At 49.6% G+C, this 21,587-nt stretch overlaps 2 protein-coding genes across 2 annotated transcripts; one reads left to right on the top strand and one right to left on the bottom strand.

Annotated features, from left to right (window-relative positions):
- Positions 1-375: 375 nt before the first annotated feature.
- LOC128799041 (ATP-dependent RNA helicase DDX19B) lies at positions 376-13,045 on the bottom strand. Its single transcript, XM_053963122.1, has 12 exons — positions 12,928-13,045; positions 11,950-11,998; positions 11,532-11,585; positions 10,543-10,678; positions 8,640-8,732; positions 7,626-7,728; positions 6,564-6,678; positions 6,230-6,407; positions 4,989-5,226; positions 3,834-3,996; positions 2,603-2,794; positions 376-2,181 (listed from the first exon to the last, which is right to left on the bottom strand). The coding sequence occupies exons 1-12, from the start codon at positions 12,982-12,984 to the stop codon at positions 2,120-2,122; spliced, it is 1,440 nt and encodes a 479-aa protein (XP_053819097.1). The 5' UTR covers positions 12,985-13,045; the 3' UTR covers positions 376-2,119.
- A 4,811-nt stretch (positions 13,046-17,856) lies between these two features.
- LOC128799082 (uncharacterized) lies at positions 17,857-21,545 on the top strand. Its single transcript, XM_053963188.1, is given in 5 exon segments — positions 17,857-18,047; positions 18,259-18,316; positions 18,319-18,413; positions 19,909-20,855; positions 21,538-21,545. Coding segments are annotated over 5 exon segments (1,299 nt in total).
- Positions 21,546-21,587: the final 42 nt, after the last annotated feature.

The following is a 21,587-nucleotide window of genomic DNA, read 5'->3' as shown; positions in this document are numbered from 1 at the left end:
TTCTAATCACCTCACCCAGGCTACAGCATCTCCAAAGATGGGCAAAAAATATGAAGTCTTGATCTAGGCAAGCACAGTGCAAGGAAAACACTTCTTTTCTCCCTCAGTCCTCCTCCTCTTCCATTCAGAACTGTTCTGGGGAGATTTTAGCAGCAATTTTAAGTCCAGCACAAGAAGCACGGGGGAAGAATATTTAGCTGACCTCATTTATTGTGTGGCATCATTTAACAAACTTCTTTGTGGGAATCTTTTAAGAATTTCAGCATTAAAATTCATTCTGTCACAAATATAAAACTTATCAGGACTTTTGGCTGAAACGTCCTTACTGAGGCTTTTAAAGACCAACAAAGTATTGAAGCAAGAAGTCAGCAAAGAGATTGTTCAGTACGTGTTCTTTAATTCCAATTAAAAGTACATTAGAAACAGCACACAGGACCAGCAGCAGCTTCCATGACAATTCAACCCAATACTCTGCTGTCACCAGGTCATTCAACTGTACTAGTAAAGTAGGTGATTAAATCAAGTCTTCCACTCCACACGCAAGCACTCACTCACCTGCCACTTTAAATAGGATTCCAACAGAATAAAAATAGATACACCCCAGAATACAAAAAGTTTAATTTTAAGCTGTTTTTTTTTTCTTCACTAAAGCCTTTATACAAATTGATAAAAGGGTGCACAATTTCCTAAAATTTTAGGTACATTTTAAATGAGCCTTTTTTTACTCGGTAAAAGGATCCATATTCCTGTCTTTGAACAGAATATGATGGCCAAAATTGCAAAGAAAACAATTCAGTTTAAATTTACAATTTATACATTTGTCTTGACATGATTCCCATGCTGAGTAGCAGGCCCATGGCTGCTTACGCATGTCCCATTTCCCCCCAAGAGAGCTGTGCACCCTAAGTTCTGGTTCAGGAGCCTCCTTCTCCCGGAGACTGGGCTGGGGGAACAGCCCACAGCATCCAGCTGTGTGCACAAGAGTGGTCCCAACACACAGGAGGCGTCATCCTTCCTTCTCCAGGAGCTGTGAATCCTTCCTTCTCCATGGAACACCCCGGGGCAGGGACCAACAACCTATTTTACACTATGGAGCACTTCCCACCTGCAATTTGGCTGAGCAACTTAACTCAAAATTCTGCTACCGAAACGTACTGCAACAGGTAAATTTGGTGTTCTAAGGGTACAATTTTTTGGTCAATCCAGGCTATCATGATTTTTTTGTTCTTTTAATCCTGTATGTGATGGGTGAAGCCCAACAGCTCTGTACATTACCCATGCTGAGCTTCACAGCATGGTGCATTTAATCACAGAGGTGAATTTAATCAGGCAATCCATTAGTACAGTTCCCTTCACACTGCCCCTCCCACCCCACCCACCCACACCGTAGCCAGGTTAAACACTTGGGATGAACTCCTGTAGTGTCACCACCACCCACGTCACGGAGAGCGGCCATCCCAACAAATCCAGGACAAAGGAAAAGAAAACACTGCCCAGCAAAGCGACACGGCACCTGTGTTTGCAAGTAGGAGCTACTGGAGACATCCTCAGAACAATTTATGTAAGGAAAAGCAGGGCAAATCCATCAGAAAGCCAGAAATGAGTCCTAAAGAGCTCAGGGGAGAGCCAAAGAGAATGACATCCTAGTTTGTACAAGTATTTATCCAAAAACCAGCTGCCTTGTTTGGGGTTTTTAGATTTTCTTTTTTTTTCCCTTTCCTTATGTCCATTATATATTCAGCTGTTGAATTTAAACTGATCAGGTTAATGCTGCACATTATTCCAATTAAAGACAATCATGGCATTTTTTTATTTTACAATTTTAGATAATTCCCTATTGCCTCTCTTTTGGCAAGTGTGTTTCTCAGAATTCCAAAGATCATCCCATTTTAAGGCTAAACTAAGAAATGTTAGAAGCTTCTGTAAACATTTCCTCTTCCTCCCCATAGTTGCACAATTTGAAGTCCAACTGCAATTTTGAAAATGAGGTAATTTTTGTGTATTCGTATCTTGGGAGTCCTTTTCGGGACGAGCCGAGACGCTGTGCCAATCCAAACGCTGATCCAATTGTAGTGGGAGAGCTTCCACAGCAGGGCACACACCAGTTCCAGCAGCTATTTCAGTTATTTATCTTCTCAATTTCATCCAAGTCGTCAGTATCCAATTTGTTTATCTTTTTGTCTGGGAAAGAAGATAAATAGGTCAGATGTCATAACACTGAGCAGAGCAGGGAACTGCTCTCCTCAGCTGGACCTGAGTTCTGGTTTGTCAGGGAATGTTCAGTCAGGTTTTAAAAATACAAATTAAAATTGTTTCCTTTTATCAAAGGCCCATCTGGGTACTGCAGTGTTACCCATGCCTGGAAAATCCTGGATATTCAAGGACTATCCAGGCAGACAGCAAACACAGCCTGATTTATTCTGCTCCTGTCACAGGCAGCAGGTCACAATTCCAAGTGATGCTACACCAAACACTCCTGCTGTGCTCCTCTGCCACCCATTTAAGGCTCAACAAACACCCTTAGACCTGCTCAGCATCCAACAAGTCAAATTCTGCAGTGATTCAACAGTTTAGAGAAAGGAGAAAGCCTGAGGGTACGTACTGAAATGTTCCTGGATTCTGTTGAGAATGTTCATGCTGTGCTTGCTGTCCACCATGTTAATGGCCAGCCCTCGCTTGCCAAAGCGGCCAGTGCGGCCGATGCGGTGCAGGTAGGTCTCGTTGTCTGGATTTCCATCCTTATCCACAGGCAGGTCAAAATTGATAACAACAGAGACCTGCTCTACATCGATCCCTGACAAAAAGAAAGCATTGTGTTACACACCTTCACTTAAATCTTTCTGGAGCAGGAACAATCCTCACTCTTTGAAATGGAGCTTTTCCACAATATCCTCACAGAGTGGAAATAAAAGCTATCAAGCTTGTTAGGGCAGAGAGTCCCACCGAAACAGCCAAAGGCACTTAAATATTTTGGCAATTCTACCAGCACTTAAATATTTCAGAAACTCTCTCCTTCCCTGCAAAGCTCTAAAGACCACTTGTTTTTTTCTAAGTACAATCCTGTCTTAACTGTTCTGGGATGTCAAATTACACCACAATTCCTCCTGGGATAGTGAACTGGATTTCACTGTTTTTCAGTTTTCTGTACTTGGGCACATGTTCACTGCAAACCCTGAATGTCAGCAGCACAAGGCAGGCTTGGTGCCAGACTCTCACAGGATGAACTTTTCCATCTCCAGCAGCAGGAAGCCAAAAAGCAATCCCATGTTTTCCCCCAGGCACACAGTGTAAGGACACCAATTTCTCCCAACTGGAACACCTGAGGATGTGAATTCTTCCTGTGAGCTGGCCAGGGGTATGTGTTATCTAAGAAAGTGCTGCTTCCAGCCCTCCCTGTGATGCCTTTTCAGGCTACCTAAAATCAGAGGCCAGACACAATAAAGGGAATAAAAAGTGGGTGTATTTACTTTCAGGCAGACAAAGCCCCCAGGGGCTACCCCAGTAGTCAGTTTTCACACTTTTTAAAGTTTGGTTCGTTTGCATATTGGGGGTTAATCCTTCCATTACAGTTTCAGGTAATGAAGTCATTTACCCCAAGTTTGCTCCCCCCAACTCACTTTTGTTTAGTTTCTTGGGGTCTGAGGCAGTGAGGTGTCCCTGATTCCCAGGCCTAGAGAGGAATTGTTTCATCTGACCAAAATGGGAAAGCAGTAGCTAGCGCTGTATATGGAGTTTAGAGTTATACACTAAAGAACTGCTGGATTACAAATACATGAAAAATATGAAAGCTAAAATCCTAGGGCATCACCTGGCCCCATTCCTCCATATCCTACCTCTGGCACAGACGTTTGTGGTCACCAGCACCTTCTCCTTGCCCTCCCGAAAGCGCTCAATCACAGCAGCTCTCTGCTCCACCATCATCTCCCCGCTGAGCAAGGCCACCTGATGGCCCTCCCGGGACAGCTCCGCCGCCAGCCACCCTGCTGTCTTCCGAGTCTGCAACACACAGCCAGCCCCACATTTGGGAGCGGGTTTTAATGCTGGAAAGTGACAATAAACCTCTCTGGGGCCCACTGGAAGAAGCTCTGTGGCAGCCCAGTTTTTGTCTCCCTTACAAACTGGATCAGAAGGAGGACAATACACCTCAGCAACCACAGGAGCCCCTGATTAATAAGACACGTTTTCTTTGTGCTCTGCTCCTTGGATTTCACTCTGCTGGAGACTGACACTACATGTGTACACTGAAAACTCATGAAACTTGTCACAAAACCAGAACTACTCAGCCTGGAAAATGGCAGGGTCAGACCTGAATGTAGTTGTGAAATCCCACAGAGGCTCTGCACAGCCTTGAATTAAACAGGTTTTTGAGCTCCCATTATGTCTTGAGACAGCCTAAAAGCAAACTGCTGTAGCAGATTCCAAACATTTTCATCCTGTCTGAGCTCACTTTGCCTGGCTGTTCTGTGCTGTCAGCACTGATTTTTCCCTAAAAATGATTATGGTGGCTTTCAGGAAAAGAAAACCAAGTCTCAGTATGATTCACAGTGAGATCCCAGAGGTGTATCCTCAATTACCTGAAGGAAATGAAGTCCCAGGAACAGCTCTGTATCAGCTAGAGAAGCAAAAGACTTCCCAATCCCTCATTATGCCCTATTTTCATCCATTTTCCAACCCCACTTTTTTTTTTTTCAGTAGTTCAAAGTTTTGGAAAAATGTGCATTACTCTGATCTTTGCTTCAGAGGACTCCAGGGATAACAATGACCATTCAGGAATAAAAAAGTCCAATGTTGTCTCCTGGATGGACAAACCCAGGGAATCAAACCAGCCAGCACTAACGTGGCTTTCAGGATTTCACCCAAAGAGGAGCCAGAGAAGCCAAAAAGGGCAATTTCATTCTCAGTTCCTTTCTGGAAACCGTGTCTGGCTTGTTTTTAGCATTTGCAGACTCTGAGGGGGTCACTGACTAACATTCCCTGGAAGCACTCACATGGCAGAAGATCATGGCCTGGGCGATGGTGATGGCGCCGTAGATGTTACAGAGAGCCCGGAACTTCTCATCTCTGTTGTTGCACAGAACATAATACTGCTTGATGGTGTCCAGGGTCTCCTCCTCACGCTTCAGTTTGATAATGTTCGGGTCAGGAACAACTTTTTGAGCAAACTTCCACACAGAATCCTCAAAAGTGGCTGAAAACAGGAGCATCTGGCAGTCCCTGGGGAGCATTCTGAAAGAGAGAGAGAAATAGGGAGGGTTCCCACACAACACTATCATCTCCTGATATCCTGATGGAATTCATGCTACAGGCAAAGAAAAACCATAACCCTGGAACCAGTTATTTCTGTGGCTGGAAAGACCAATCTTACCCACCCATGATCACTCCCTCATGGACCTATGGGCATCCATTATTAAAAGGGAATAAACCCTGCTCCAGGGACAGGATTTTTAATCTGTAAGGTGGCCAAGAAGGCCAACAGCATCCTGGCCTGTATCAGGAATAGTGTGGCCAGCAGGAGCAGGGAGGTCATTCTTCCCCAGTACTTGGCACAGGGCTGCAGCCCCTTGCAGCCCCTCACCCTTCGTGAGGCTGCACCCTGAGCACTGTGTCCAGTTCTGGCCCCTCAGTTTGGGAAGGACGTTGAGATGCTTGAGTGCATCCAAAGGAGGGCAACAAGGCTGGTGAGGGGCTTGGAACACAAGCCCTATGAGGAACTGCTGAGGGAGCTGGGGTTGTTTAGCCTGGAGAGAAAGAGACTCAGAGTGACCTCATCACTCTCTACAGCTCCCTGAAAGGTGGCTGTGGTCAGGTGGGGGTCAGTCTCCTTCTCCAGGCAGCACAGACAGAATGAGAGGACACAGTCTCAAGCTGCATCAAGGGAAATACAGGTTGGATATTAGGAAAAAGTTTTTTATGGAAAGAGTGATCAAGTACTGGAATTGGAGTCACTATCCCCAGATGTATTTAAAAAAAGACTGGATGTGGCACTGGGTGCCATGGTTTAGTTGAGGTGTTAGGGCATGGGTTGGATTTGATGATCTTGTAGGTTTGTTCCAACCTGGTGATTCTGTAATTCTGTGTGATTCTGTGAAATGAAACTGCTTGTCATCCCCTGACACTGTGCCTCTGTGAACCCCTGGACTAAAGCTAATCTGTCATTTCAATCTTGTTGCTTCACTGGTGAGGACACCGGTCCCGACTGCAGCCCCACTGTCCCTGTGTCCCTCCATACCTCTGAATGCGGATGCTCTGATCCTGGTGGCCCTGGGTGGCGATCATCACATCTGCCTCATCCAACACGAACACCTTGATCTTCTTGGGATCTATGAATTTCAGTTTGGAGCACCAGTCCAGCACGGTGCCAGGTGTGCCAATTACGATCTGCTCCGAGATCTTCTGCCCTCTCTCCACTGCCGAGACAGAAGGAAGGGCTGCTCTAGGGTGGCTGTGCAGACAGGGAAATGTTTTGGCCCCCTCTGACCAAGCTATTTCACCACCTGACTGCTCTGGTGCACCTGAGGAGCATCATTCCCTCATTCCTGTTTGTGGTGTTTCCCCTTACTCACGTTTGTTGCCTCGGACAGCATACGCAAGTTTCAGCTCCGGGTAAAAGTTTCCCATCTGCTCAATCACTTTTCCTGTTTGAAGTGCCAGCTCATATGTTGGGGAAAGGCACAAACACTGAGGAACAGAAGGATAACAAGTGAGGTGATTAACATCCAGGGCAACACTATCACACTTGCTTTTTAAAATCCTTGCTGAAGTTTTCTTCAAGATGAACATGCAAGTGGCTGAACAGTTTCTCAACCATCCCATGAGGAAATTTGATTTAAAAAGTCTCTCTCCAGGCATTGTCTGCTCTGTTGTCACAGTTACCTTCTCTTCCACCCCAAACCCACTTACCCAACCCACTTCAGCCTGCAATATTTCTCTAAGTCCTCCCAGAAAGATTTAACTCCTCCTCACATGTGGGAAATGGATTTGTAGAAAATTCTCAAAGCTTGATAGAAGGTTCACATAGTATACATTTGTATGTAAACTTTGCAATAAGAAATGTTGACTTAAAAATGTTATAAAATAGGACAAACATTGTTGAGAGAGAAATGGAACTAGAAACAAGTTTTTAAAATGACTTTATAAATAATGCTAGATATTTTGGAGAAATAGAACTATGAAAGATATATTGTAGTAAGACTTATGAGGGGTAATTTTAGATTATTAGTTTTAAGGTATTTGTAGTATGGTGTGATAAAAGCTGATAAGTTAAGAAATGTTTACAATGTATTGTAATTAAGAAATAGTTAGCTTCTGATTGTGACAGCGTGAATTATAACATCTGTATTATCTCGCCCTTCACACACTCACAGAGCAATGGCATCATGTGTGCTGCACAGGAAGGACTGACAGGAACAAGCTTTGAGCAAAATCCAAATCTTTTGCACTGAAGGCATTTTGATAAATCCCCAAACCCCCATCCCCTTTAAGCAGTTTAAAGACATAACACCATGGCTCCATCAAGCCATGGATTTACATCTGAAGGCCTCCCAGCAGCTCAGTCTCTTCACTAGATGGCACTGCATGGCCAGGGTGAAACACACCCTGAAACAGCCACATCCCCCAGACTTTACCTGTGGATACTTGTTCCCAGGCTCAACCCTGCTGAGCATGGCCAGGACAAAGGCAGCGGTCTTGCCAGTACCGGACTGCGACTGCGCGATGAGGTTCTGCGGGCTGGGGGCACAGCAGGCACAGCTCAGAGGGTGAAGCACCATGGTGGCATCTGAATCCTGTCACATTTACCCCTGCTCTGGATCCATGGCCAACCTGACCAGCTCCGCTCCATGGGGCAGGAATTACTTCCTGCCCAACACTCTCCTTCAGCGTTTCTCAGTTATGGAGATTTGGGAGGGGAACTGTGGTTCTCTCTCAGTAATTTCCCATCTCACATGTCTTCCCCAGTGTCCCAGTACCTCGCACGTTCCAGCTCAGGGTTGTGGAGAGGAAAATCAACACCTCAGCTACTCCTACCCACTCAGGATTTCAGAGCCATTTTGTGGGTATTCTCAGCTCAGTCAGAGAGAAAGAGAAAGGTTTTCTAACCAGGCAAGAGCCTGGGAAACAGTTGGGAAAGAATGTAAATAATTCTCTAATCTATCTTGTTATTCACATTGTTTATAGATATATTCTGCCACTGTGCGTCATTCACTGCACACCAATGGTGTGACATGTTTTTACTCTAAGACCAATGAAATTAGTCTTCTCAATGTTCTCTATATATAGAGCGGTACATTTGAAATAAAGAGAGAGCTCATTTTCTTAGCCTTCTGATCTGGAGTTCTCTGTTCCCGTCCTGCTCAACAGCATCACCATTTCATATTATTTCTTCTTTTCTTAATGAGGAAAATGGCAACAACCTCCCAAATCCCACAGCATTGCATGCTCAGTACCAGCCCTAGGAAAAGGACAAATCCAGGGCTGCTGTCACATAGTTAATAACCACAGAAACACAGTGACATAGGAACCCTTTCTCCACACCCTGAGAGTTTCTCCATCACCCTCCTCCCATCCAAAACTCAGGAGCAGCACACTGAACCTTTCAAATCCTTCTGTTCTGGTAGAGAGTAGGAAGAATGTGTACATACGGTTCAGCAAGCATCATGGGCAGGGCGTTCTCTTGGATCTTAGATGGTCTGTTGAAGCCCATGGCATAGACTCCTTGCAGGAGCTGTGGTTTCCTGAAAAGAAAATTTTTTTATCATGACCTATTTAAGTCCATTTAGTTTTCATTTGTGCAGAAGAAAGGCGAGAAAAACCCTCGAGAAGACATCCTAGAGCTGTCCCTGCTACAATCCCACCCGTGAAACAACTATGGTCAGCATCTGGAACCGTAAGTGACAGCAGGAAGTCTGGACAGGAAGCTTTGCAAAAACCCCTGGATTTAATAAGGCAGTCTGCCTGTTCCAGCTCGAGGGCAAAGCCTGTGTCTAAGGCCAGCACTGCTTATTCCAAAACAGCTTTTCAGACAATCCAGGAATCACAGAGCAGAAAGCATTAATCCTGTCCTTCAGGCCAGTCCCATTTCCTCAGCCATGCCTAATCTTGGTGCCAAAATGATCACTCCTCGATGACTCAAACGTGGGACAAAGTGTGAGGAACAGGATGAAGGGATCATGAGATCCTTGCAAGGATTTCAGAAGTCATGTGGATTCTGTAATTCAGCTGAGCGGTGCTGGCTCAGGTAAATGACTGATAATTAGCTCAGTTTGCTGTGACTACACCTTGTGATCCATGGCTGCAAGCCAGCCCTCACACCCAGAACTGTGTGGTGACACTGCTGGCCAGCAAACTCTGATCTGCTGCTTTCTCTCAAGGGAGCTTTCTACTCTCAGCAGACACTTGTGTAGACAAGGAGACCCCAGAACAACCTAAATCTGGGTTATGGTGCTGGAAATTCTCAGCTGATGACCCCCAAGTGCTGCCTGGATGCCGCAAGTGCTCTCAGAAGGGCTCTCCTTTCAAAGCAGGTTACAGGTCTCCTGCCCACATTTGCCACTGCAGTAACTTCCCATTCAGCACAACATGCTTTTGCCAAAATCCTGTATTACTTTCCAACGGTGGCTGGAACAAAAGCTCTTTGAAAACGTAACCTTGTGGTGCTCCAAGCAAGGACAGACAAAGCCCAACTCTGCACCAGTTGCCAAGGATACCCCGAGTCATAACAAAATGAAGACTCAATTAGGCTGGCTGTCCCTGTCATTAACTCCCTGGGATTGTTTGCCTTTTGAAACACAGGAATGAATTAGTCTAACAAGCACTGCAGGACCTCAGCTTCTTTTTGTAGACATTCAACCACAAACACTAACAAAGCAAAAACATCCTGGCATTTCACAGGGAGAAGGCTCTTTAGCTCCCATTTTCCTGCAGAGCTTGTAGAGCAACAAACCTGACATCAATGCAAGCACAACAATCCCAACAGGACGCACTCTTCAGCATATTAATACATATATCCATCAACCATGCCTTAAACACAGTTATCATCCCTTGAAAGCTGCACTGGTAGAGGTTTTCAATGGGAAGGAAGTCAGAAAATACCAGTCTCTCCAGTACATAAATCCAGTATTGCTGGAAAAGATAAGCTGTTCCCTCTGTGTTGTTCACTGCTGTTGTTTCAGTTGGAAACCCCCACCAGGCACCCAGATAAACCAACTCTCCTTGCATTTAAATAATACAAATGATACACTCACTTATTAATGACATGTTGGCAGTAACCTGAAACACAAACCCATTGTGCTTTTAAGGGGTATCTCCTATGCTAGCAGGGAATTTTTCAGGACATGAGGAGAGGTTCCAACTGCCTGATGGGCTCCAAATTCACATCTGCTCTGGCAGTTATAACAAAACTGCTCTCTCCCCCGAGTTTAAAAATAAGGCTCCCCATGGCAAACTGAAAAATCCAGTTATAAGGGAGGCTGTTTAATATAGCTGATCCCAGGATTTAACAGCTCCATGCAGAGAAGGCTCTGGCTCATCCCAGCAGGTACTTACAGGCGCAGCTCCTCGAAAGACTTGACGGAGTAGAGGGGTGATGTGGGGTCCCTCTGCAGCACCTCCACCTGATTTGTGGTGTCAACCAGGTTACTGCGGATCAGCTTGTTCAGTAAGGACTGGGCAGCTCTGTCCTCTGGGAAAGGAGGAGGAAAACATAAATCCATCAGTCACAGCCTGTTCCAGGTCTTGCTCCCACTAAACTCCTGAGCCACTTAAAAGAGACAAAATCGCTCCAAATACTGAAATTCTTCATTAGAGTGTCATGGCTTGAAGAGCCCAGACCTCCTGGATGAGACACTGAGAGATCCCAGAGATTCCCCCATTTAATACCCAGGAAGACAAATCAAATGAGCACTGTTCTGAGGGGGACTTTAAGAGATCCAGATCTCTGCTTATTCACATTATTTTACCTTGGCATCTACCTGGGACAGGGTAGGGCCTCTGACATGTGGGCAAACACCTCCCAGGGTTTTATTTTTAAGGAAGGTTTGAGGATAAATGGTACTTTTAAAAATTTCAGAGCTGAAACACAAGGGCTGAGGATAAGGGAGATCCAAACGAGGTTAAACTGCTGCACTTCGGGGTTTTGCTACTAAATCTGTTTCCTAAAACCATGTTCTGAAAGAATGTGAGCCTTTACCCACCTCTGAGCAGCCACTGCATAAACACAACTTGTTGCTTGCTACAGCAATCCCAGTTCCAGGTTATCCAACTGCTCCTGTATCCAGCCCTGCCTTGAGGATACTGCCATCCCCTTATTTCTCTCCACTCTAATCCAGGAGTCTCCCAAGTTATTACAGGATACAATGCCTTCAAAAGTGTTATGGAGGAAGGACATGTCTTACAATTAAGTCCTTGGGGCAGGATACAAGATCAGTGGTCCTGAGACATAAGGCAGACTTACTTTAAGTATACATTAAATCAATATAATTATAATTAAATGCAATTAATTTCCTTGCCAAAGCTTTTTTCAGGAAGGCACTTACCCTTCTCCTCATCCTCCGTCTTCTCCACATTGTCATCTGCCTTGACAACGGCACCTGAATTGGAACAGTTCAGGGGGGCACAGGTGAGCTCAGGCCTCAGGAGCAGCCCACACCCCCAGAGCTTTGGAATATCCTGGGAAAAGCTACAAACCAGCTCATTCTCCTCAGGAGAACTGCCCTGCTCCGCTGCTGTGCAGAGGAAACCCAAGCATCAGCTCCAAGTGCAGTTTAGCAACCACACCATCGGATTTTGCTCACACAGCTCCCTGAGACACCAAAATATTTAGTCTGTGCTGCTGCTTTATCTCAGCTCTTCTGGAATCTCATGAGTTATCAAGAATTTACTTTGGCAGCAGTGCTCTGAACCCCCACAGGGAAACATTCCCTTTCCAAGCCTATCTGAGCAGCTGGAACTCACCATTGGCATCTGGTTTGGTTTTTTCATCCTTCAGGTGTAAAGTGCTCAACTAGAAATGAGGAAAAACACAAAATCAGAGAAATTCAAATATAGCTCCCTATATTCTAATTCCAGCCAGGAAAACCCGAGCTTTGGATTTATCAAGTGTTGCACAAACCCTGCTCAACTGGAAGGGATGAACATACAAGAGGAACTTGATTTCAAGAGTTTTAATACAACTATTTCTAAGCAGAAGTTTTAACAGAAACACAAGTTTTTTTAAGCTGTAATGACAACACAGAGAAGGGGCTGTTTTCTGTCTGTAACTTCCACTCCCTAATAGCTCTGCTGATGGAAAATGGGAGAAAATCAGCATTCCAGGATGGAAACAGGATCCATGCACTGTCCTGGCTGGCACAAGCTGCCCCAGGATGAGTTTGTTTCACCACCTGAGATGTGCAGGGACAGCAGCTCCGAGTGTCTTCCCCACGTCCTCATTGAGTGGTCTGTGCTCAAGCACAGAAAAAATAGAAAACATTTTTTTTTCTGAGCTACAAGATTACATCTTTTCATTTTAAAATATGAGAGAAAGAGGGATTTTTTTGGATGCTAGAAGGCAAAGCTGAGGTTGGGTGAGTGCCTAAAGCGGTGCAGTGTCTGGATGAAGGGTGAGGGGGACCGCAGGGTCATCTTTGCCCTTTGGATACGCAAAAAAAAATGGATGAAAGCGAAAAAAAAATTTTAAATGATGGCAAATAAGTAAACAAATAAAGAAATTAAAATTGGGGGTTTTGCTTATAAGGAGCCCAAGCCCAGGGACAATCGGATACCCTGGGCCCTCCCTGCCCCCATGGCAGAAAATGGGGCGAAAAAGGGTTTCTGCGATCGCTGTTTTCTGTGAGGAGGCGGCGGGGGCCGCGCGGCCTGGGGGACCCCGCGCCGCCGGGCCGGGCCGGGCCGGGCCATCCCGAGCCCCCGTGAGCTCCGGCGCGCACTCACCGACTCGGCCGCCGCCTCCTGCTCGTCCACGGCCAGGGCCCACGAGTCGGTGGCCATGGCCGGCCCGGGGTGGCCGCAGCAGCCGCGATGGCGCCGGGCGGGAGCGGCGCCTGCGCGCCCGCGGCACCGCCCCGGCACCGCCCGGAGCCGCGAACCGCGGCCGCGCACGGGCGTTCCGGGGACAGCGCGTTCCGGGGGCGGCGGGGAGAGGGGACGGGGGATGAGGGGTGACATCGGGGTGTCTGAGGTGGGGAGAGGTGACACGGTGTGGGGTGAGGCTGTGAGCTCTGTGGGGCTGTGAGTGTGGGGCTGTGAGCCCTGTGTGGGGCTGCGAGCTCTGTGCAGTGTGGTGCTGTGAGCCCTGTGTGGTGCTGTGAGCCCTGTGTGGTGCTGTGAGCTCTGTGCAGTGTGGTGCTGTGAGCTCTGTGGGGCTGTGAGCCCTGTGTGGGGCTGTGAGCTCTGTGCAGTGTGGGGCTGTGAGCCCTGTGTGGGGCTGTGAGCTCTGTGCAATGTGGTGCTGTGAGCTCTGTGTGGTGCTGTGAGCTCTGTGCAGTGTGGTGCTGTGAGCTCTGTGGGGCTGTGAGCCCTGTGTGGGGCTGTGAGCTCTGTGCAATGTGGTGCTGTGAGCTCTGTGGTGCTGTGAGCCCTGTGTGGGGCTGTGAGCTCTGTGCAGTGTGGTGCTGTGAGCCCTGTGTGGTGCTGTGAGCTCTGTGGTGCTGTGAGCCCTGTGTGGTGCTGTGAGCTCTGTGCAGTGTGGTGCTGTGAGCTCTGTGGGGCTGTGAGCCCTGTGTGGGGCTGTGAGCTCTGTGCAGTGTGGGGCTGTGAGCCCTGTGTGGGGCTGTGAGCTCTGTGCAATGTGGTGCTGTGAGCTCTGTGGTGCTGTGAGCCCTCTATGGGGCTGTGAGCTCTGTGCAGTGTGGTGCTGTGAGCTCTGTGGTCCTGTGAGCCCTGTGTGGGGCTGTGAGCTCTGTGCAGTGTGGGGCTGTGAGCCCTGTGTGGGGCTGCGAGCTCTGTGCAGTGTGGTGCTGTGAGCTCTGTGGGGCTGTGAGCCCTGTGTGGGGCTGTGAGCTCTGTGCAGTGTGGGACTGTGAGCCCTGTGTGGGGCTGCGAGCTCTGTGCAGTGTGGTGCTGTGAGCCCTGTGTGGTGCTGTGAGCCCTGTGTGGGGCTGTGAGCTCTGTGCAGTGTGGTGCTGTGAGCTCTGTGCAGTGTGGTGCTGTGAGCTCTGTGGGGCTGTGAGCCCCATGTGGTGTGGGGCTGCGGGGTCAGGTCCCCTGCATGTTGAGGGGCACTGTGGTCAGGGGTGCCCTGAGTGCTGTGGGGTTGAGATCAGGACCCCGGTGTGATCTGGGGGTCAGCCTGTGTCTCACATGATGTGGGGCTCCATCCCCTGTGTGATGTGGCCATCCCTGGGGGTCAGGCCCTCCATGTGGGGTGGGGTGGGGCCGGGGCTGTGCCCTGTCTAGTTTGGGGCTGGGGGTCAGGCCCTGCTGTGCCATCTGGTGTGAGGCTGCAGCTTCTGTTTCCCATAGACCAGAGTCCCTTTGGGAGCCAGGGCTGGGGGAAAATCACGCAGACACTGTGACATTTGTGAGGGAACTGCAGCTCCATCTCTGGAACAGGGATGGAGGTGAAAACAAGGTAGAAGAATGAGTCATGGAGGTCTAGAAGTGACAGGAGCTGCAAGAGTAATTTCCATCCTGTCTTCTGCTGTAGGGCAGGAGCCAGCTTAGACCTGGTATCAAACCTGTTCTTTAAAGGTCCTGGAATAAAGAGGAGTAAAAGGGAAAGTAGAAATGAAAGAAGTGTGGGAAGAGCCTGTGGGATCTCTTCGCTGCGCTGCTATTCCCTTCCTTGAGCCTTGTTTGACAGTGCAGCTCTCAAGGACTGTCTGAATTTGTGTTTTTATTCCATGCAGCAGAACCAGTAAAATGGCCAAGCCTGCAGGCATCAGCCACAGGTTCCCAAACCAAGGATTATTTCCCTGACTCAGTATTCCCCCTCCCCTCTAATGAAGACACTTCATTTGTTCCCACAGCCTAAAACTTCCAACTGAGCTGTTATTTCTTTCTGTGCTGAGAAATCTTATCCCAGGCAGGGCTGGACCCTTCACTATTGCTCTTCACACCAACCATGGTTGTTTTTTTCCTTAAAACTAAATCCTGTTATTATCAAATACTATCATCTGATGCTTTTCCATCTAATTCAGTTTCCTGCATGGAGGTGGTAGCCCCATGTCCCTCAATCTCTGGGGATCCCTCCCCAGCCCCACACATGAACTTTGGGGTCTGGAAGCTTTATTTGTAGAGGTGACATCATGGCGTTTTTTTCCATGGCAACAGGAGGATGCTGAACACTGGAGCTGAATGCGAGGAGATTTTCAATGGGAACAGAACAGGCAGCCAAAGGCAAGTCTGAGACATTAATTAGTTAATTAGGGTAAAAATAAAGATGAATGTGGGAAATCCCAGAGGCTGACAGGCTCATGCTTCCAATTAAATGTTTTCTTGCAGACACACCTTCCATAAGCACATTTAATTTGGATTAGTCCCATTTTAGAGAGGGGAAAACAGAGGTACTGAGAAGAAGACCACTGCAATCAGGCGACATTGGTTGGGGGCAGATCCTTCCAACACCTCCTTTCTGCTCCTTGACCTTGGCTGCAATCATTCCTTGGGATTTTTCAGGTCTGTGCAGCATGTCGGTGAGGTGTGACTGTGGTGGGTGTTTCTCTGTTCTGTCCATGAGGAAGGAGTTTTCTCCTCAGTCTGTGGAGCAAGGATGGGCTCCTGGAGGTATGGGTTTCCTGTGGGTTCCATGCAGGGTCCTTGATTTTGCTGGAGACTCTGCTGTCATATAATTACTTATTTATTAATTTAAACATGAGATAAATATTCATATTAGTTTAAATAAATGCTTAATTCTACTCACCAGCAGACTTTGGCCGTGCTGGAATGAGATCTCTCACAATGGCGGAGGTTGGATGGTGGAATTTCATTGAAATGAACTCTGGCCCTTACACCCCAAACAGGTCAGAGTATTCCTTGCCCACACACAAATCTGCTGCAAGGAGGAAGAAGAGGACTAGGAGGAGGAGGAGGAGGAGGAGGCAGTCCCTGCCCAGCCCTGTGTCATCAATCGTTAATCATCATAGTCTCCCAACAGGGTGATTATTTGTTTCTTCAGAGCATTCCAGGCTGAGGAACATGGTATTTACATGCAGAGCACACATGGAGATCATGGGAAGTGCTCATTGCTGTCCATCCAGCAGGAGAATTGGTTTAGTATTGGCTTTTTTCTGCTTTTTTTTCCAGTTTTGCACCCGTCTGAATCTCCCAGCACAAGAGCGCCACACTTGCACACTTGAGTGAGCTGGATAATGAGTCTGGAAAGCCTGACCTGTGCTAGGCCAGTCCCAGAATCCACCCAGGCATGAACCAGGACTGGAAATATTCCTCTGTGGTGGTTAGAGATGCTGCTGTTGCCTGGCCCCAGGTGGGTAAAGACACAAGCTTCAAGATGGCACTTAGGTGACCTCAAATGCTACTTTTATTTTGTCCCCACCCCAGTTTTGCCTCATTTATACCCATTTATACACATCCCATCTCTCATTTATACCCATCCCATTCCCCACTGCTGCTCCCTGGGAGGGGCTGGCCCTCATCAATGGTGGGGTGTCCTGAGCAAAGCCAACTTGAAGAAGATGAGGAGGAACAAACACCAGCTGGAGGCCCCTGTGAGCTGTTCTGGGTGGCACTTTTGATCACCTCATTGATAACTGTGATGATGCAGCTTCAGCATCAGCACTAAATATTAATTCCCCCCAAAACAACTCCATGTGTGTCTTCCTGAAGTCTCACACTTGCCTCATCCACCATGTCAGATGCTGCTTTATCTTCTAAACAAATACCCTGCAGCTACCACATTTGTTGGTTTGAATCCCAGGATTTCTCCTGGCATATGTTATTTTCTTCCCAGAAGCCACAAGCTGTGGTAAACAAACATCTACAGGCACTGAGGACACGGGACCTGGGTTTTTCCATGGCTGACTTATTTGTCTGGCAAGAACCATAAATTCTGGAGGTTCAGGGCTGAAGTCAGCCCTGGGAGCTGGGCTTAGGAAAAAAATCTTGAACAGGCATTTGTTTGTTTGTTCTTGCCATTTCCTCTAAAACACATTGTTCTTGGGGAAGAGGATGGGTCATTAGGGGTGCCACATGTCTGGTCTTGCAGTGTGGATGTGTCCTTGAAGGCCAGGGGAGAAAGAGGAGCTTTACACTCTGTATGCTCTGACCCAGGCTCAGTGTCCAGCTCTGCTTTGGGACAATGTCCAAGTCTGTGTCCCCCTCCAGCTGCCTCAGTTTCCCCTTTCTACAAGTTGTTTTTCCTGGGTTTAAGTGTAAGTTGCTCAGGGCAGGGACTGTATCCCACCAGGGACATCCCTCAGTGACAGGATTGCTCCTGTGGGGAGGGTCCTTCTAGACCCCCATGGGTGGGGGCTGTGGTTGAGGGGCTTTGGGTGTTCCTGGGGAGGAGAGGGGGCATGAGCTGAGATGGGAATGGGGGCAACAGCAAGGGTGGAAGAGAGATCCAGCTTAGGGCTGCAGGGGAGGCCAGTGAGCAGTGATGCATCCTGATTTTGGGGGGGCTTTAGGGTGCTTTCCTTCCTTTGAAAGAGAAGGGGGATGACAAAGGTGAATGCGGTGGGTTCTTCCCCTCCCGGCAGCTGCTGCAGAAAATCCCGGGGAGACAAATCGTGGGGATGGGTAAGGGGAGTTTGCAGCCTCTTTTTTCCACCAGCCTGCCCAGATCGGGGGCATCTCATCCGCCCGGATGGGCTTCGCCCCTCGCCCGTTCCCTCCCCTGCAGCCCCCGGGCTCAGGAGGGGAGCGAGGGGAGGGGGAACCGCCGGGGTGTTCGAGGGGATTGTCATGGTTACCTCCCTGGCAAAACAAATGGCTCCACTGGGTGATGGTGATGGTCACCCAGACAGCTCCGGACACTTTGAGTCAGCGGTGGGGGGCGAGAGACCCACCCTGGGGATCCAGAAGCCCCATCCCAGGGGAGCCAGACACCGGGGCAGAGCCTCCCCTCCGGGGCACATGTTGCTGCAGCCGGTTCGGTAAGACCCTTCCTCGCCCCCCGGGATCCCCCGGACTCCCCGGTTTCCCCCAGCCCCGCTGCCCGGTGGGGAGGGTCCGGGGGGTGAAGCCACCGGTTGCTGAGGTGGCTGGTGGTGCAGCGCTCCCCCACTCCAAGCCCCGGCGCTTGCTCCTCTCCCTCTCTCCCTCCCTTTCCCTCTCTCCTCATCTCCCTCTCTCCCCGTCTTCCAGAGACAGCGCTCCGCAGCCGTGCCTGTCGCCTTCGGGATTCCTCCTGCCCCTCCTGCCCTTCCCAGCCCAGCCGCAGAGGGGCTGGAAGAGTGGGTGAAGTTGCTCCAACCCCCCCATCCCCTTCTTCCTTCTCCTCCTCCTCTCTCCCAGGAAAGGTAAGAAAAGCAGTGGCTACTCTCCAGTTGCTCCTCGCCTTTTTAGCTCCGCAGGGGTGGGTGTGAGGGGTGTGTGTGTGTGTCACTTCCCAAGGCTGTGCAGGATCCCAGCACAAAGCTGCTCACTGAAGAGATCCCTGTCATAATATTTGTGCAGGCACAAGCCCACACTTTGCAAGCTGCTGCTTCCCAGCCTTGCTTTTTCCCAGCTGGATGGTGAGTCCTGGAACATCCCATCCCTCCCCAAAAAATGTACAGACATTAGTAGTGACTGTGTCCGTCTCTGTGCAGGGATGGATGGGGGGGATGATGCTGGGGGTGGTGGGCTGTTGCTGTCCTGGGCAGCCAAGTGGGATTACTCATCTGTGGACACACTGTTTGGGGCAGGAGGAGTGACCTTGGCAGGGTGAGGGGGGCTGATCCCCCCTGGTAGGGGCCAAAACACTGAGACCTGGCTGGAATCCACCACACTGGCTGGGCCAGGGCAGGACAGGGGTGGATGGAGAAGGGCTGTGCTGCTCCTGGGGGCCCTGTGTGTCTCCTTGGATTTGGATGCACCCCAAGCAGGAAGCAGACTGCCTGGTGGGTTTAGCCCAGCTGAGGGGTGTCTGGGCCAACACCCCTGCTCTGGCTCAGCCCAGGGATCTTCCCCCCAGCTGTGAGCCCAGCGATGTGGGGGTTAACTAACCCCTGTGTCAGAAATGTGTGATTAACAGCTCTAGGAAGGTGCTTGAGTCATGAATCCAGGTCTGTGAGACCCAACTCTGGGGCCAGGCTGGTGGTCCAAGACACTTGCCAGGGGTAAGGCTGACAGTCCCCAAAATCTATCTCTGCCAGGGCTGTCAGTCATGTCCCAGCCTGGCACTATGTCACCTCGGAAAGGGAGACCTGGTTGCTTCCAGGGGGCTCTGGCAGGAGAAGTTGCTTCCCAACCTTTCCCCAGTTTCCATATCTGAGGCCTCAGGGTATCCTTGGGGTCAGCAATCTTTGTTACTGCTGTGGCAGTGGGGGGCCCATGTGGTCACCCTTTGGGGGCCTGCAGTGGCTGTTTTCCTGGTTTTCCATTAAGTGGGATATTCTGCTTGCAGTTCGAGGCAAGGGGAGGCTGGAGATGGGAGAACAGTTCCTGTAGCTTTTGCTGAAAATGTCTCACAGGTCTGCCATGGTGGATCCATGGCTCTTCCAGATAGGACAGTGCTACTGGTGCTCTTTCAAATCCCATTTCCTCAATTTTTCTTGAGATATTTTGGGGGTTGATCCCAGTTGCCTGGCCAGGTTTGAGCCTTGTGCTTTGGGAGAAAGCAGCTGGAGGGCTCCTGCATGTCTTAGTCATGACCTGCAGTAATGTGGGTCAGGGTGAAGTCAGGGGTCCCTCAGCAGCTCCCTGAGCCTTGCTGCCCCTGAAAACCGGGGAGAATTCCCAAGGGTGACTCTACTTGAGAGCCCCGAAAGTTTGGGAACTGCAAGGTTTCTCCTGTCTTGAATTTGCAAACAGGGTCGAGTTTGTTTCCCCGTGGAGATGGCCCAGGAATGCTGATGGAAGGCTGTGGTGCAACAGGCATCCTCGGCCAGCTCTGCCCACCTGTACATCTCCACAGGACGCTCCGGCTGTCGTCATCCCGGCGAGCCACTGGATGTCAGTGTTGATTGAGACAGACGACGTGGAAGGAATATTTTACCCAGCTGCAGAAAACCAGGCATCCTCTGAGCAGTGGGGATGTGCCCCAGGTCTAGCTCGGACCTGGAGGCAAGATCTCCAAGGGAACTCGTTTGTGGCCGGTCAGGGGTTACAGCAGGGCGAGGCAGTGATTCAGCTGCTCAAAAATGCGTCTGATGCAAGGTGTGACACCAGGGCTGGGCTTCACACAGGAGCCTTCCTGTCCTGGGGGGCAGAAGCAGCTGGACTGCCCCTGATTTCTGCCCTTCAGGCAGCAGGGCTGGGTGGAGCTGTGTCGGGTTTTATCCCAGCTCCTGCTTTGACTCTCTGTACCCTGTTGTTGGCTGCGGATGCCACAGATCCTGTGATGCGGTACAGCTGGGACCCCAACCCACTCCTGGGTGTCGGGTCCTGCCAGAAGCCAGGCTGTGTGCTCACAGTTTTGCTCTATTTTCCTTTTCAGTGCATGAAAATACACCTCAGAGGAGCATTACTCTGCCCCTGTCTTTACTCCACGTGCTCAGACAGATTTTTTGAGGGCACATCAGCACTTAGAGACACAGATGGACACCCCGGAAGCTCCAAGCAGTGCTTCAGGCACCACCCCCATTTTCAGGCACATAAACACCTTTTCCCATCCCATAAAATCCAGCCCCAACCTCTCGGGAGTGCTGGGACAGACACCTGCAGCCCTGTGCAGGGCCCGGAGCCTGTGCTCTGGCTTGCAGCCCTGCGCTCCCTGTGTGTCATAGCAGGGATGTCGCAGCAGCATCAGCACCTTCCCTGTCAGTCAGGCACAGGATTTGGCCGAGGGTATTGCCTGGAGTGGGATGATCACATTTCCATGTCTCCCTCCCCTCTGTGGCCAGGAAGAGCAGTAGGTTGTCATGGAAAGGATGCTTACAAAGGAAGGGGGAAAAAAAGATCGATCCAGTAGCAGCCTGGTGTGCCAGGTCCAGAGCGCAGCTGGCCAAGGGACAATATCTGTCCCCAGCGTTGAGGTGCTCCCTAGTTTGATGGGATTATAGGTGTATTTTGAGGGCTGAGGTGTATTTTGAGGACTGATTAACCTTCAGTGTTTTCCCTTTTTCCTGAGATGCCAGGTGCAGTGTGAGATCAAGAGGCACCTGGCCAGGTCTGTGGGATGGCCCCACACTTGCTGTGTGTGGGAGGCGGGACACATTTGGTGGCAGTGAGGGGACACGCTGAGCTCTGGGTGTGTCTAGGGGTACCCTGTGCAGCATTAAGCTGTTGGTAATTTTTTTGGGATGCAGGGTCCTGCCAGGTCCTGAGAGTCCAGGCCCTGTGGCCTGAATGGAGACTGAGTGCACATCCCAGAGCAGCAAAGGCGGGATGGGGAGCAGGAAAGGGGCCAGTGCTGAGTTCCTGCACAGGGGAGAGATTCCAGCCTTCCCACTGCTCTCCCTCACTCCAGCCTTTCCGCTGCTCTCCCTTTCCATGCTGCAGTCACTTGATGGCGTTGGTGACACAAGCTGCGTGGAGCAGCCCCATGGCTC

This window comes from Vidua chalybeata, chromosome 22 (assembly GCF_026979565.1).
Source record: "Vidua chalybeata isolate OUT-0048 chromosome 22, bVidCha1 merged haplotype, whole genome shotgun sequence".
Taxonomy (NCBI): Eukaryota; Metazoa; Chordata; class Aves; order Passeriformes; family Viduidae; genus Vidua; species Vidua chalybeata.
The sequence above is the reverse complement of the archived record's forward strand: the minus strand, read 5'-3'. Positions and strand labels throughout refer to the sequence as shown.

Bases quoted from the DNA above. Each gene is read 5' to 3' on its own strand.
- LOC128799041 (XM_053963122.1), bottom strand. From the start codon at position 12,984: ATGGCCACCGACTCGTGGGCCCTGGCCGTGGACGAGCAGGAGGCGGCG. The intron at 11,999-12,927 runs GTGAGTGCGCGC...CCTCATTTCTAG, and splicing joins AGGAGGCGGCGGCCGAGTCG to TTGAGCACTTTACACCTGAA. The intron at 10,679-11,531 runs GTAAGTGCCTTC...CTCCTTTCCCAG, and splicing joins GACGGAGGATGAGGAGAAGG to AGGACAGAGCTGCCCAGTCC.